The sequence below is a fragment of the Pteropus alecto genome, unplaced genomic scaffold, assembly GCF_000325575.1.
Source record: "Pteropus alecto unplaced genomic scaffold, ASM32557v1 scaffold61, whole genome shotgun sequence".
Taxonomy (NCBI): domain Eukaryota; kingdom Metazoa; phylum Chordata; class Mammalia; order Chiroptera; family Pteropodidae; genus Pteropus; species Pteropus alecto.
The window spans coordinates 20,616,232-20,631,084 of record NW_006434835.1 but is presented as its reverse complement, the minus strand read 5'-3'; the positions used below and the strand labels follow the sequence as shown (position 1 = coordinate 20,631,084).

Sequence of the window (14,853 nt, the reverse complement as noted above, 5' to 3'; positions counted from 1 at the left end):
TTTTTCTGTAAAGCACTTTGCCGATCACATTTTAGGCTTTCAAATCATGCAATCTTGTTGAAACTACACAATTCTACTGTCAACAGCATGAAAGGAGGCATAGACGATACATAAATGAATGGATGTTGCTGTGTTCCAATAAAAGGCATAGACGATACATAAATGAATGGATGTTGCTGTGTTCCAATAAAACTTTATTTACAAAAACAGGCCCATGCGTCAGTTTGCCAACCCCTTCTACAGAAAATAATTTTACCAAGTCTGGCTTTCCTATTAAAATGAAGCCTTTTCTAGAATGCATTGTTAAAACAGGCTGGGCAATGTGGCTTACCTGTGACCCGATGGTTTCCTGGAAGCACCGGCCAAGCTGGGTCTTAGCAGCCACGGGATAGACGTGAGGAATGACTTGCTGGTGGGAATACGTGGAATGTACCGTCTGGGTCTTCTGGACGGGATGCCCTTGGTAAGGGGTTTGGGATTGGCCTGGTTGAGCTTCTTTTACCTTCTGGCCTGTTGGGCCGTCGATTCTTGACACTTGATGTATCTGGACTGAAGCCTCAGGGGGGTGCTTCACATGAATATTGACTATGTTGGGAGGAAATTTCACTAAAACAGATTGGGAGGAAAATTTGTTAATCAGGAATAATTAATATGTGAGTCAGCATGAAAGTAAATGTATAGGCGAACATTTATACTTAAATGCATATATACTGTATATAGGATAAATTATTCATATATAGTGTATATATATATTTTGCTGCACCATCAAAATTCTTGAGAATACAACGGTATACTCAAAATAAAAATTAAGCTTGAACTTATATGTTTTAAAGAAAATTAATTATACAGAGAAATTAAAAACCTTCCATAGTAATATATTCATAAGATAAAAATATTTTTTTCAGGATAATCACAAAACTAGGAAATTCATGCTAATTGTGGTCATAGGAGGATACATTTTATAAAATGACAGTAATAAAGACTCAAGAGTTGGATTACTTTGATTTTCTCAAGAAGTTTCTATCATAAAAGTGATAAGATATACCTTTCTACATCAAGAGAGGAAATACAATTTCACAAAGCAGAATTCTCTTACTCTTAAACAACATAGTGTGTATATATGTTAGTGCTCCTTGGGACACACACGCAAAATACTAAAGTGTGATAATTTATATCTGCAACAAAATTTACTTTCTGCAGCTTTCAAACAAAATTTCATCTTCTGATGCTAACACTTAAGGTTTTAAAGACACTAACACTTTCTGACCTCTTTTTAAAAATTGTGCATGTATAAGAGATGCCAGGTTTAAAAGAATAAATTAGTCACAGAGCTTCTGAGCTCCAAGTGACCTAGTTTACCCTCCTCTACAGATGAATAAATTGAAGCCCAGTTTAGTCAAGTGATTGTTTAGAACTACAACCAAGCACTCCTCAACTACTAAATAGACTTGTTACTCACCAGCAGGTACTGTGAGATCCACCAGGTGGGTAACACTGTAAGGCACAGAACACTGCCTTGCTCAACTTTCTATTCCCCAGGCCCATTCAGAACCATGTCGTGAACAGTTGACAGCTCTTCATGCTGAGTCATCAGAGAAAGATAGGCTCCTTTTCATTTTCTATTTCCTAGATATCAAATCTCTATGGCCTAGAAAGCACTTCCGCCACATACCTGGGCCCACATTCTGTCCCTACTGGCATTTCTCAGGCCACAGATCATGTACTCCTTTCTGTTCCAATACCAGCCCTGGCCACCTGCAGATACTTGGCTTCTGTATGCGTCTGCCAGGTTCACAGGGTTCTGACGAACAGGCAAAATCAAAATCATAACCTTACCTTTGACTCCTTGCTGACTAGTCATGGTCAGAGGCAAGGTATGTGTAGAGTGGACAACATGTGTTCCCAGTGCCTTGCCTGACTGCTGGGGATGCTGATAGAGTTTAGGCACGCTGGCACCATGGACTGGGATCTGACAAAGTTTCCCTGTGAAATTCGGAGGGCACTGGCATTTGTCCCTTGAACTGCACTGGCCACCATTCATACATGGAAGATGGCAAATTACTGAAAGGGAAAAGACAAAGTTGTGGAGAATTGGTTAAGTTCTTCAAATACTAAGTAACAGTCAACCAACAAAACTCCCCAAACACAGCCCATTACAGCTGTCATATTCCCACTCTCTTTAGAAGTAGTAAATAAAAGAGTAACTACTTTGACCAAAAAAAGGTCTCTATTATTTACTATGTTGCTCTTTTTCTTTCCACCTTACCTGGTTGTTCTCCCCGAAAAAGGAAAAGATTTCATTGAAAAATAATATATAAAGTAGTCACTCAGAATTGTTTATTAGTATCCTTTTAAATATTTCTTGCATTCTGTAATTGCTTTGTTTTCCTATTTACTTACTAGTTTATGTAGCTGTCTTCCTAGATTATAAACTCCTTGGAAAAAGGGGATATGTCTGCCTTAGAGACCTTTACATACTCAGCACCTACAATAATGTCTGGAACACATTAAATACATCCTCAAAGAATAAACAAATGAGAATGCTGTAAATTTTCTCTCTCAGACACTGAACTAAGTGCTACCCAGAATAAGAGAGTAGAATAGTTTGAATTCTGCTTTAAAAGTATTTGCAATCTCACTGGCACAGCAAGACCACAGAGAAATCCAGAAGATGCAGAGTGATTAGTAGCTTGGAATTTATTTAGAATACCAAAAGATAAAAGAGTGCGTTGGGTAAAGAATTTTAAGAGGAGTTTTAAACTCTGACTAAATTCAGCTCATGGTCAGCCTCTTTATCACGAATGAATTCTTCCTATCAGCCTTAAAAACTAACCTTAAAAACTAAAAGCCCTTCAATGCCATTTCCTTCCAGGTTCTACTCTCTTTAAATCCCCTTCCCTACGACCAAATTTTCCAAAAGGATCGTTCACTTCTCCACGAACTACAATCCAGCTTGGGCCCAGGTGGCGTTTTCTCTCCGCAAACCCCTTCTACGGAAACTACACTTAACTAAGGTTACTAACGGTGGCTCAGTCCAAGTCGCTAAATCCTGTGAGTGGATTTCAGTCTTCCCTTGGTTTCCGCAACATCTCACTCATCTATTTTGCTCTTTTCTTTCCATCTTAATATTCTTTGCAGACTCCACTCTTTACTTGTCCTTTAAATACTGATGTGCTTTAAGATTTGATATTAAAATCCTCTTCTTTACTAACTCTACACACTCCTATAATGACTTCGTCCTGTCATATAATGAAGTCACACAATTTTCTATTTCCTAACCAAGGCTTTCTGCGGCGGTCCAAACTGTCTACTTCTGTATATCTCCACACAGCTATTCCACAGGCATCTCAAACCCATCTTCTCCCTGATATCTTCATTCTCCAAGTGTTGCTTAACAGAAACCTGAGTACAGCTCTAGCACCTCACCCATTCAAACATCCAGTCCTTTAAGTCCTCCCTTCTAAGTTTTCATCAAATATGTGCCCTTCTTTCCCATCACAGGGCCCCTGTTCCCTCTTAAACCTCTTCACTTATGAATCTCACCACTTTCCCTGCAATCCAGCTACACTAAGCTTCATCCAGCTCCTCGGTGTACAAGGCCCTCTCATTCCTCTTGAGCTCAGTCCACGCTGCGCCCTTGGCCTGGAACGCTCATTCCATTTGCCCCCCATCGCCTAACTCCTACTTCTCTTTTAGACTCTGCTTAAACCTCACTTCTTCTAGAAACATCCTCAATTGTTCCTCATCTACACTTGGTGCCTCTCCGTGCTTCCATGGACTCTCATTCACTGCTCATCATGCCACTTGGCTTACCGCATTACAACTGTCTGCCTGCTTCTCTGTATGCTTCACTCAACCGGAGCTCCGTGAGGGCAGAGGCCTTCTCTTATTATACGATACCCCTAGCATGTAACCGGAAGAAATGCTGCAGCTCAAAACAATACTGGATGAAAAATTTATGCCTACCACTAAGTCAAATACCACTCTAAGGACCATAGAAGAGTCAGTCCCCACTCTTAATGTTAAGAAATGATGGGAGAGATTAGATAACACGTGATAACTGAAAACAGATCAGCAATTAAGTGACAATTGGAAAATATAAAATTAAATCCTGTGGAACTTCAGAGAAAAGTCATTTCTGGTAAGTCAAAATCAGCTTTGCAGGAGAGACCATTTGGGATAAGATTTTGAAATTGGGCAAGAGTCAGAAAAACAGAAAGGGCTCCATCGTAAGAGGAGTATGTTTCAAAAGAAGGGGAGAAGGGCATATTTGGAAGATAATAGGAAAGTAAACCCTGGGATCTTGAGGGGAGGGATCTAGAAGATGTGGGCTTGAGTGAGAAAATGGACAAAGGCCCAATAAAAAGTTTGGATTTTATTTTCTAATTATTAAGTTATTTTGGAGGCTCCAAGGAAAGAATTAAACAAGGCTAAAAGAGTGTTCCAGGGAGATTACGCTTGTGATGGCCTGTGGGATTAGCTGGGATGCAGAGTGACCAGGTGGAGAAGTCAGTCATTAGAATAATGAAAACACAAGTTGATAAACACATGGATCAGGATGATGGCAACAAGAACTGAAACATGAAGTAATATAATGATAGAGGGAAAATCAGTACGAATGAAGATGAGACACAGAACATAAACAGCAGGCCAAGGAAGAGGGAAGACAGTGGAGGAGGAAGGAGAGAGTCAGAAAAAATGACCAAGGTGGCCACCTAGAAATGGTGTCCAGCTTCTGTCCCTGTGGCTGTTGAAGCTGAAACTGTCCGTGTGGCAGCTGAAGCTGGACGGAGTCTGAAAGAGCTTTCTCCAGTACCTGATCTACTCTGAGGGGCTGGGTAAGAGAAGAAGAGTCAAAGCTGACTCCAAGGTTGAGTCAAAGACTTCACAACTCTCACTTCAATTCTGAACTGAATTTCTAAATCACAGCTTGGCTACCCTGGATAGAGTCGATGAGTAATGGGCAAGGGCAAGAGGAGCCAGGCCAAGATTTAAATGTACTATAAATAATTTATAACTGTAATACAGGCACCGCTCACTTTGCATGGTTCCAATATGCATGAATTTCAGTTACTGCAGTTTAGTTAAATAATGCCAGTCCCCCAACAATATGGTTCGAACTTCAATTGCCACAGTACATTAACTATGAGTAATTGTATAAAGTACCAACTTCGCTGCTAGCTCTTTGGTCCATAAATACTATATAAAATAACAGATGTATACCATGATCAGTAACCAAACTTATCACTTTGTTCAAAGTCTGTTGGTGATTGATCCCTGCACATCTGCTGTCCGGTTGATGCACATACAGGGGAGCATGTGGTTGTGCTGCCTCCTCATCTCAGTGGTAAACTCACATAACACTTTACAGAAGTGGATAATTAAAAGAGTCAATAAGAAAAAAGGGCAGTAAAAAAAAAAAAAAAGACAGGTGGTAACACTGGAAGTGAAACTGGGGAGTGGTTGTGATGAAGAGGATGAAGATGTGCCAAAGGAAGCCACGTTAAAGGGATTCCTGGATATCTCACAACTTTGAAAGCGCACAGGGTGAGATGTTGGAAGCTGGTCCAAACCTGAAAAGGAATATGACAACGGACTGAGGCAAAAAAAAAATACTCTATATCATGTCATACAAGGAGAAGAAACATGTTCAAACTACTCTTGGTAACCACTCCTAAAAGAAATAAAACACTTTAATTCTCAGTGTTCCTAACATTTTAAATTACAGGTGCTAAATAAGTACTAGCTTTACTATTTTTGCCATTTTTCTATACATTTATAACTTACAGTAAAAGAGTTTTAATGTTTTGATAAAAAAAAGTTTTTTCAAGGGCACAGAACTGGTCATTTTTCCATTAAGATAAATTTTCACAGTTTCAGAAGGACCATTTTTATGGTCCTGCGCTATCATGCAAAGCTGACTACCTATAATCTATACCAAAATCTATACTAAAATCACTTCGCATATATAACCATCGTTTTTTATGAACATTAACCAATTCACTTTTACTAGATATTTCTAGTATCAATAGCAGATTTTGAAATCCCACATGAATTTAGTTTTGTTGAAATCTATCTTTAAACCCCTGAGATAGCTTCCACACAAATGTTTCAAGGACTGCACTAGTCTGAGTGGATACAGCCTAAGCCCAGAACAGAACTCCAACAATCTGGTGTTTCTCTGGTCATAAAGGAAATAGTTTCTGCTTGACTTATTCCCACCAATAAAAGGCCACTCTTTATAACCATCTAAGAATGAGAAATAAAATATCGATTCTCCTGTTGCAGCATTTTCTAAATTCTAAATTGCAATATAAAGTTCTGTGCCTGAGCTCAATAAATACACATTGAGTCCCTTGTGGCAGGTGATCTTTTTATAGCTAAATAGTCTTTTATATCAAAGAAAGCAAATTTAAAATCAACCTATGAACTTAAGGACTTAACTATGAATGGTTTCTTTCTGTTTCAAAAGTTCATACCACTCTCAAAACATTGCCTAGTGATATATAGTCTGTGCTGCCAATGTTCTATAAAACCTTCTCAACACATAAAGAGGAAAAAGGATAAGTTATCTTTAAGGCTGGCTTGAGAAGCTTCTGGTATGCTGGTTGTAAGTCTAGCTATGGCACATATATTTTAGAACATATAACCAGAAGGTGTCACACAGAATGCTGGCTGAGAAATTCCATAACTTGATCAGCTTGACATTTAGCTGGCCATCACCATAATTCACTAGATTGCATCATATGGTCACCTGGGACCTACTGCAAATATGGTCCTTTGACCTGTTATTCCAGAAAGTATAATTTCATGACAATCACTCGTAGTATCTCACGGTACTACTGTAAAAAGCCAAAATGAGCAAAAGGATCCAGGCTAGAACAACACGTTGGAGGTTTTAAATATGTCAAAAGTTTCAGTGCATTCCACTATTCACTTTGGTCTATAAAACAACCTGCAGTACTTCAGAAATTGGGCTGACAGATTCACAGTCACATTCTATGCCACAAATTGGAACTTAGTTTAAATGGATACATATTAGTGACTTGTATACGAATATGGGCAAGCTCCATTTTCCAAAGATTTGTTCTATAAAAAGCTATACTCTCTTTCTTTCCTGTTATCTTAGCTAACTATAAAAATACTTCCACTGCTTATCCCTAAAAAGTGCTCTAAGAACATACCCGATTTTCCTGCAGCAACATCCTGGCCCCTCCACCCACCCTCTTGCTTTCTGTGCCAGCAGACAGACCGTTTCAAGTTATTGTGGCTAAGGCAGAACAGGGAAAACAAACCTCCATCCGAGGGAAAACCTACATCTGTCATTTCACAGGACACACATATGATTTTGATTTGAAGAGCTACTTAAACTTTCCCACTTGTCTTTGATTAGAACAACGTTCCCTTAAAGGCTTCCACCATTTTTGCTGATATCTCTTGGAGTGTGAAAAAAAAAAAGCAATAATATTTTTAGAGAGTAAAAGTTATTTCTTTATTTCTTCCCTTAAACATACCTACACTGCCCTCATTTAAAAGGTACCCTTAAAATCTAGTCAGTCAGACCGTGGGTTAATGACATAGCTCTTTAAAGCTTTTGGATAACAAATATGTTAGATAATAATGAAATGCTGCACACCATTGCTCACTTCAAGAACCTACCCCACTCTTTAAAAAAAATAAACGAACTGTATGCCTGCCTTTTAATTCAGTATGCATCACCAACCACCCAACTAACCAACCAACAAAAGATCTGGAGCTGAAAGCAAAGATGGAGGTTCTTCTGAAGCTAGAACAGAGGAACAGAAGAGCCTATTCTATGCGTGATACAAAGAGATTAGTAGGCATTTATTATAATCTAGGTTTGGTGGGTCTGTTTTTTTTTTTTTTTTTTGATGGAATGTCGAGATTTACAATTGTGCTCTAAAATAGCCTTCGCCCCTTTCTTGATTGTCTGCCAACTTATACTGACTCACAGACTCCATCCAGAAGGCATCTGAGTTACAGTGGTCCGGAACAACCTGTCCAAGGAGGTGACATTTAAGCTAAACCCAAAAAGGGAAGAACCCAGTGACATGAAAAGTTGGCAAAAGAGTGTTTGCAGAAGAAGAAATAACAGGAGTTGAGATCTTGAAGTTAAGTCATAGTTTAGAGAGGCCAGAAACTGAAAGAAGGCTGATGGAGCAGGAGCGTAAGAGACAAGGAGAAAGAGAAAAATTGGGTTGGGCAGACAGACAAGTGCCAGATTCTTGTTCCATTCCACAAGCATATGGGGCAGCGTATAAAAACAGATACAGTAAAACAGAAAAAAATATATAAGTACTTAAAACTTAGGACCAGGACAGATACAAATCACAGGAGTCAGAACCAGGGAAAAAGAACAAGAATAAGTAAGGATCAGTAGAATTCTCTATTGTCTACATATGAAATGCACACTGTAAATTTGCTTTGTGTTCTTGGACCTCTTTTTACATTTTTGAGTAACTATTTAGCCAGATTCAAGTCAAATTCCAGAAGGTTTAATTTGAAATTTATTATTATATAATCATTCTATTGGTAAGAGGTTTTTTAAAAAAATGTGTGAGAGAAGCGATTAGTGTTCTCAATAATATTTGCAAAGGGAAAAAAACAGAATCCGAAGAAATCTTGAGGCAAAGGGAAAATGCTCTGATAAGAGTTAAAAATGCACCTACCATACTCTCCATACCAGAGAAGCTTTGTTTTACCTGCGTTGAAAAATGATCATCCCCTCCCCACCTATCAAATACTAAAGTATATTGGGCTCAAGTGAAAGTTAATGCAGATTTCAACAAATGCAAAATATCAATCTTAATACAAACAAAAATTCCGAGACTATCGCTAGTTTTTAATGCTGGCGCACGTGAACAAATACTTCAATACCACGTTCTATTTATAATCTGGGAGGTATGAGCCCTGCCACACACTTGCATACCAGGGCTTCCAATCTGGGATGAGGCCATTCATCATCTCAGTTTTGTTTATGGCTTTCCTTTCCATTATCACGAACCTCACCATAGCTGTGGGCTATCGAATTTGATCTAGTTTTATACTTTCCATAACCTAAGAAGCTCCGCATATCGAGCATATCACAAAATTCCACTCATACGCTTCATCCACAGAAGCTGTCAGTGGTGCCATCTCTTGGAAATTCCCAAACGCCATGGCTCTTTTACCCTTAGGAAAAACACAGCAGCACTTGCAGGCTGCAGAATAAACAGAAGAATCCAAGACACCTTGGGGCATCCTTTAGCAACAATCTTTGAAAACCGGGGCCAATCATTTCACTTCATGGATTACGGTGTCCTCGACTGCAAAATGAGGTAGCCTAGTGGTACAATCCACAGGTTCTTTTCTATCCCTGAAATTCTGGTTCTCAAAAGTGTAACCAAGTTATAAATATAGTGAAATTCAGATTTCCTCATCTCATCTAATGTGATTGGCAAGATTTAAATTTTGAAACAAGGGAAAATGTATATCCAGCTACTTGCAATTTGTGTAGAAGGGACAGGGGTTAATTTGTTAAGTGGTGTGCTTTGTTTTTATTTTGAATGTATAATCAGATGGTGATTCAAATGTAAATTTCATACTTACTGACAAATTAGTTAATCAAATGCTCATGGATTTATGAAAAGCTGACTTCATTTGGGGGAACCATATGACCATATCAAGTTGGTAAAACGATAATGCTGCACACTAAAGGACAAGGAAACAGGCTTCATAAAAACGATGACATGCTTCATCCTTGGAGACCTTACCTTTCACAGTGGTAATACTGCAACAATCTGCATGGACATAATATCATTTTAGTTGTTGTCATCTGGCATTTTCTTTAATACCACTGCAAAATGCTTTCTCAAAAACCAAGTAATACATCACTTAAGCCTGGTACCAAGTAATAACACTTAAGCTACATCTATTATATTAAAATAAGCTTAAAAACCTTTTCGCTTTTATTTTGCCACTATAATTTGCAAACTCTGTTGTGGTGTCTCTGGAGACCAAGTTCGTAATCCCACTAAATTCATTAATAACTGCTTGTTATTTGTTTTTTCCTGATCCTCAGAAAAGGACTTGAAATGAAGCTAAATTTAGCATTTTAAAATATCTGCAAAGTCAAAACCTCGACATACATATCTGTGAACACAAGACTGCACTAAACCTTCTGACATCACAGCCAGTCCAAATTCCTATAGCCCTTTCAAATCTGGTCCAAATACAGTCTCCAAAAAAGAAGAATTCCTTCAAAGAAAGAGGGATGCTGAATAAGAAGAATCCTAGAGCCATGTGCAAATTTGGGAGGCATCTACATAATTTCTGTGTCATTTATCAATCTGCCTTGTACTATAATTATTTTTTATTCTTCTTTCTCCTACTAGATTTTGAAAATAGTAGGAAAGAGGCCATGTTGTTTTCATCTTTGAATCCAGCATATTTCACAGCACAGTGAAAGCAACTGATTTCACACTAGCTTGCTGGCTTAATGATTCAACTCATTCCAATCTTTAACCTACTGTATAGATATGGATTATAACTAATTTTGCTTCAAATTACAACCTAAATATCTTAAAATAGTTATTGAATAAAACTTCCTTTTCCAGTTTGTAAAGATAAGCAGTTATTTTGAATAGAAGGTTTCAAAGGGGGCATGACATAATGTGGTGGGAAAAAAAAATTGGCCGTTTAGGATGGAGTTGAAGATGGAGGAATAGGGGAAGAATGCAGGATTAAAAAGAGGACGAATACAAAAGCAGAGAAACATTCCCTGTGAGTCGTGAAAGAAGAAACACACTGGGTAATAAAATGAAACGGGGTCTGTAAAATTCAGTCAGATGCCAAAAGCAATAAATTCTGCGTAGGCAATGTTTGGAAACCACTATTCTAAACAAAAATCTTCATGGCCCGTCTACAGCTTCCTTTTATTCCCATCTTCCACAGATCATTACCTTCCCGTGGCTCCCACCTAACTACACCACCACAAGCAAGGCCTCTTTCTCTGTTCCGGTCTTTTGTTTCTTTTACGGGGCAGGGATCCCTTTCAGAGCTCTCTTTCTGGGTAGTAAGCAGTGCCGACGAGCATAGAGGTGACATTGGGATGCAGCGCAAGGAGTCAAAATCACCATGATTAGGAAAGTATTCATTCTAAAGGATATGAAATATCCTGTGTAGCTACTGGAAGGGACAGACATTTGAGAAGCTCAGCCTCAGATCTTTCTGGATATCTGAACTGGAAAAAACCCCTAGGCAGGACAACAGAGCCCAGGCAGGTTGTGGCCTTAAAACGTCCGTGTAGCACAGAAGTACCCAGGAAAAACCAGTTTCGAGGCTGAATATTGACAATTGTTATCATGACTGGATATCAGTTTCTCCTTCGGTTAGTAAGAACTAATTTTTCACTTCTTTGCCTTTTAGAATTATTGGACGGCCTTATTTGAAGGAACTGAAGTTTGAAGTAAAAGAATGGCTTTTTACAAATGCTAATAAAAATTGTAAGACTGCATCACATATTTCAAGTTTACAACCTGTTAGATTTTTTAAAATGTTTTTAACTCTGATATCTTACATGTATCCAATCTTTTCCTCCGGCATCTATGCACAGAGAAGGATGAGAATACCTAACAGAACTAGATGATTTATGGATTTTATCATAAACTCAAATTGCAAGTAAAGAAGATTGCAAGTCGTTTCTACTGGATCATTCCTTCTGAGATACAAACTCATTTGAGCTAAAAGCTGAACATAATCAATTTCCTGCTTACCTATTTCAGAGATTCTACTACCAGTAGAAGACACCTAAATCCAGCCATGCCAGGGGGGCTGCTCCTGATCTAGTTCTTGGTGCTTATCCAGCCTGGTTTCCCACTGCTGCGGCCATGTTCTCTTTAGGTCCAGCATACCCAACCTTGGTCTGTTCTGAGCCTTCCATGCTTCCTCACACACACGTGTGGTTCTATACAGGCTCTATCCTCTCTTCCTCCCAACTCATCACCACAATCCAAGCTTCTGCTTCAGCTTTATCTCAACACCACGGCCTTTCTTGATGATGGCAGAGAAGAGCTGATTGCTCCTACTCCCTGCCAAGTCCTCAGAGCAGTGAATGCCTATGCACACCCGGCACAGATAGCACTGAACTATAATTGTCTGGGTGCAGGTCTGACTTCTCCAAAAAGTCATGAACTCCTGCAGGAAAGAAACCTTGTCTTTGGGACCTTGCCTCTTTCAGCGGCCCATCTCAAGAGCTTAGCAAAATGCTATCACATGGTAGGTACCGAATAAATGGTTTTTGAATCAATAAAAGAGCAAATGGAGCTTTTATTAAAACGTATTTTTTTATTGTAAAGCCAGCTGAATGCAAAATTCTGTATTTTTATAGTTTGCTTTCCAATTTCTTAATGTTATCTTATCTGACCCTAAGTTGACAGTCCTATATTAGTCATTTGCTTTTATTGTCTTTCCAAGTCATTCAACTTAATTTTCATAAAACAACTCTTTTTGTACTCATTTTAGATCAGGTCACATAATATTTAATTAAATGATGTGATTTCTGGTCTGAAACAAAAGAATTGACCCTTTGTAGCCATTCAACTGAGACATGGGAGGTATCATGTGTGGGGTGACCTATCGACTAGGAATGCTCAGCAGGCCATCAGCATTGGTCAGTGTATTTTAAAAAAGGAGTGGAGAGAGTTGGTTAATTTGGAAAGTTATATGGAGGTAGTTTTAGACAGCTTCTACTGCAGACTGTTTAAAACCGCACAGAACTTTCAAGAGTCAAATGCTAAAGCTATTCAAAGCCATGTGATTCATTATTGATGAGATGAGCCAAGATGTCTCCTTCCATTTAACTTAAATAACTTGATATGTCAAGCTCAAGTTATTAAAATATGCCTATACATTCCTCAAGGCTCCATATGTACTTCCTGAATCTGGAACATTCCATTAAATCAAGACAATATGTATCAAAACTGACTTCCTGAGGATAATTCCTTTTAATCCCCAGTATTGGCCCATGGATATGTTTCTAATTAACTCTCTTGAGATGTAGCTCAGACTTGGACTCAACTGACTTTTGAAACATCCTAGTGTATATGTAACACTCAGTTACCACTATAAAATAATTGGAGATCTAGATTTTATAAGAATCAGAGACATGGAAGAACAGTAAATTAAAACTACTATCATTAATCGGGACTAGATAAATTTTCAAATCCTTCTGGCAACTTTCCTAAGTAAACCCAATATCATCAGAGATGCTACTTTGGTATACAAAGAAAAATTTCAGAAACTTTTCCCTAACATTCCTCCTATTTCTCTTTCTCCTTTCCTTTTATGGCCAGTCAGGCACTGCAGTTAAGAAAACTATATGAGGATGTTTTAATTCAGAATTAAAATGTACCATACAGTGATTGTTACTGATATCAAATGAAATATTGTCACAAATTACAATCATTTCTCCGTTATTCTTTTCAAAATGAAGTTTTATAATTTACAATATATCTGATCCAAATGAGAAGCCCATACATTACTTTTAAAGGTGTGTTTATCTACCTTTAGAGTCATGCTTTTCTGGGAGAGGATATTTCCACAACTGAACTGGTAACTTGAAAAAGCTAATGGGGAAAGAAGGAAGCATTTACGCCTTTTACTTACTAATAGGTTCAATATCATCAGAGCTTGAAACCTAGCAGCTTTCAAATACATAGTTTCACAAGCCATTTGGAGCACAAAATGGTCACAAGTTCCCTTCTACGATTCTACTAATTCTCTTCATGGAACTGGTATATTTAAGCTAAAACTTTACCATAGGATTTAAGCACTTTACCACATGATTCTCCTTTTCTAGTCCATTATTTTTATCTGGAAAGAGATCCAGCTGCTAGTAGTAGTAGCAGTAGCAGCAGCAGCAGCAGCAGCAAAGACCCAGCGAGGAGGAGTAGAAGGAGGAGGAGGAGGAGGAGGAGGAGGAGGAGGAGGAGGAGGAGGAGGAGGAGGAGGAGGAGGAGGAGGAGGAGGAGGAGGAGGAGGAGGAGGAGGAGGAGGAGGAGGAGGAGGAGGAGGAGGAGGAGGAGGAGGAGGAGGAGGAGGAGGAGGAGGAGGAGGAGGAGGAGGAGGAGGAGGAGGAGGAGGAGGAGGAGGAGGAGGAGGAGGAGGAGGAGGAGGAGGAGGAGGAGGAGGAGGAGGAGGAGGAGGAGGAGGAGGAGGAGGAGGAGGAGGAGGAGGAGGAGAAGGAGGAGGAGGAGGAGGAGGAATAGTAAAGACCCAGCTGCTAGTGGTGGTGGCAGTGGTGGTAAATACTTCCTGGATGAAACAAAATCACCTTTACTAAAGAGATTTGTACTGTACAAGTCTTAAGGCTAGTCTGTCAGAGATCCCTATACTGGGAGCAGAGGGATCTGAGTTCCAGTCTTAGGTCAGCATCGCAAAGCTTAATGACCTTCAGCAATTCAGTTCAGCTCTCTGAAACTTGGTTTTCTAATTGGTAAAATAGATCTAGCTGTTACATACATTCCCTTCTCAGTGCTAAACTTTTATGTTTCTATGTTAAATTTTAAAGAATACTGCTTTTGAGCCATAAACGTCATAGTCTAGTTTTTTCAGTCCCATAATCTGTACATCATCTTTGACCAAGTTCTGCTGAGTCTCTCTCTTCAGTATCTTTCTGGTTTATTTCTTCCTCTCCATTCCCCCAGGTCTTCATCCAAGTTCAGATTGTTCTCTCTTGCAGAGACTATGGCAAAGCCTTCTTGAAAGCCTCTCTACCTCCCTTCTTGCCTCTCTCCAATATGTTCTCTCCATACTATGTCCAAAACGTACTGTGACATGTATACTCACTCAATA

General features: G+C 39.0%; 1 protein-coding gene across 4 annotated transcripts in view; it reads right to left on the bottom strand.

The window, feature by feature from the left end:
• Positions 1-14,853, bottom strand: part of LTBP1 (latent transforming growth factor beta binding protein 1) — a 204,125-nt gene that overhangs the window by 164,787 nt on the left and 24,485 nt on the right. For all 4 annotated transcript variants that reach the window (XM_015588228.2, XM_015588229.2, XM_015588230.2 and 1 more), the window contains exons 2-3: positions 1,837-2,061; positions 332-606 (exon numbers count right to left, since the gene is read on the bottom strand). In XM_015588228.2, the coding sequence (XP_015443714.1) occupies positions 332-606; positions 1,837-2,061 (500 nt within the window). The remainder of the gene's footprint in view (positions 1-331; positions 607-1,836; positions 2,062-14,853) is intronic.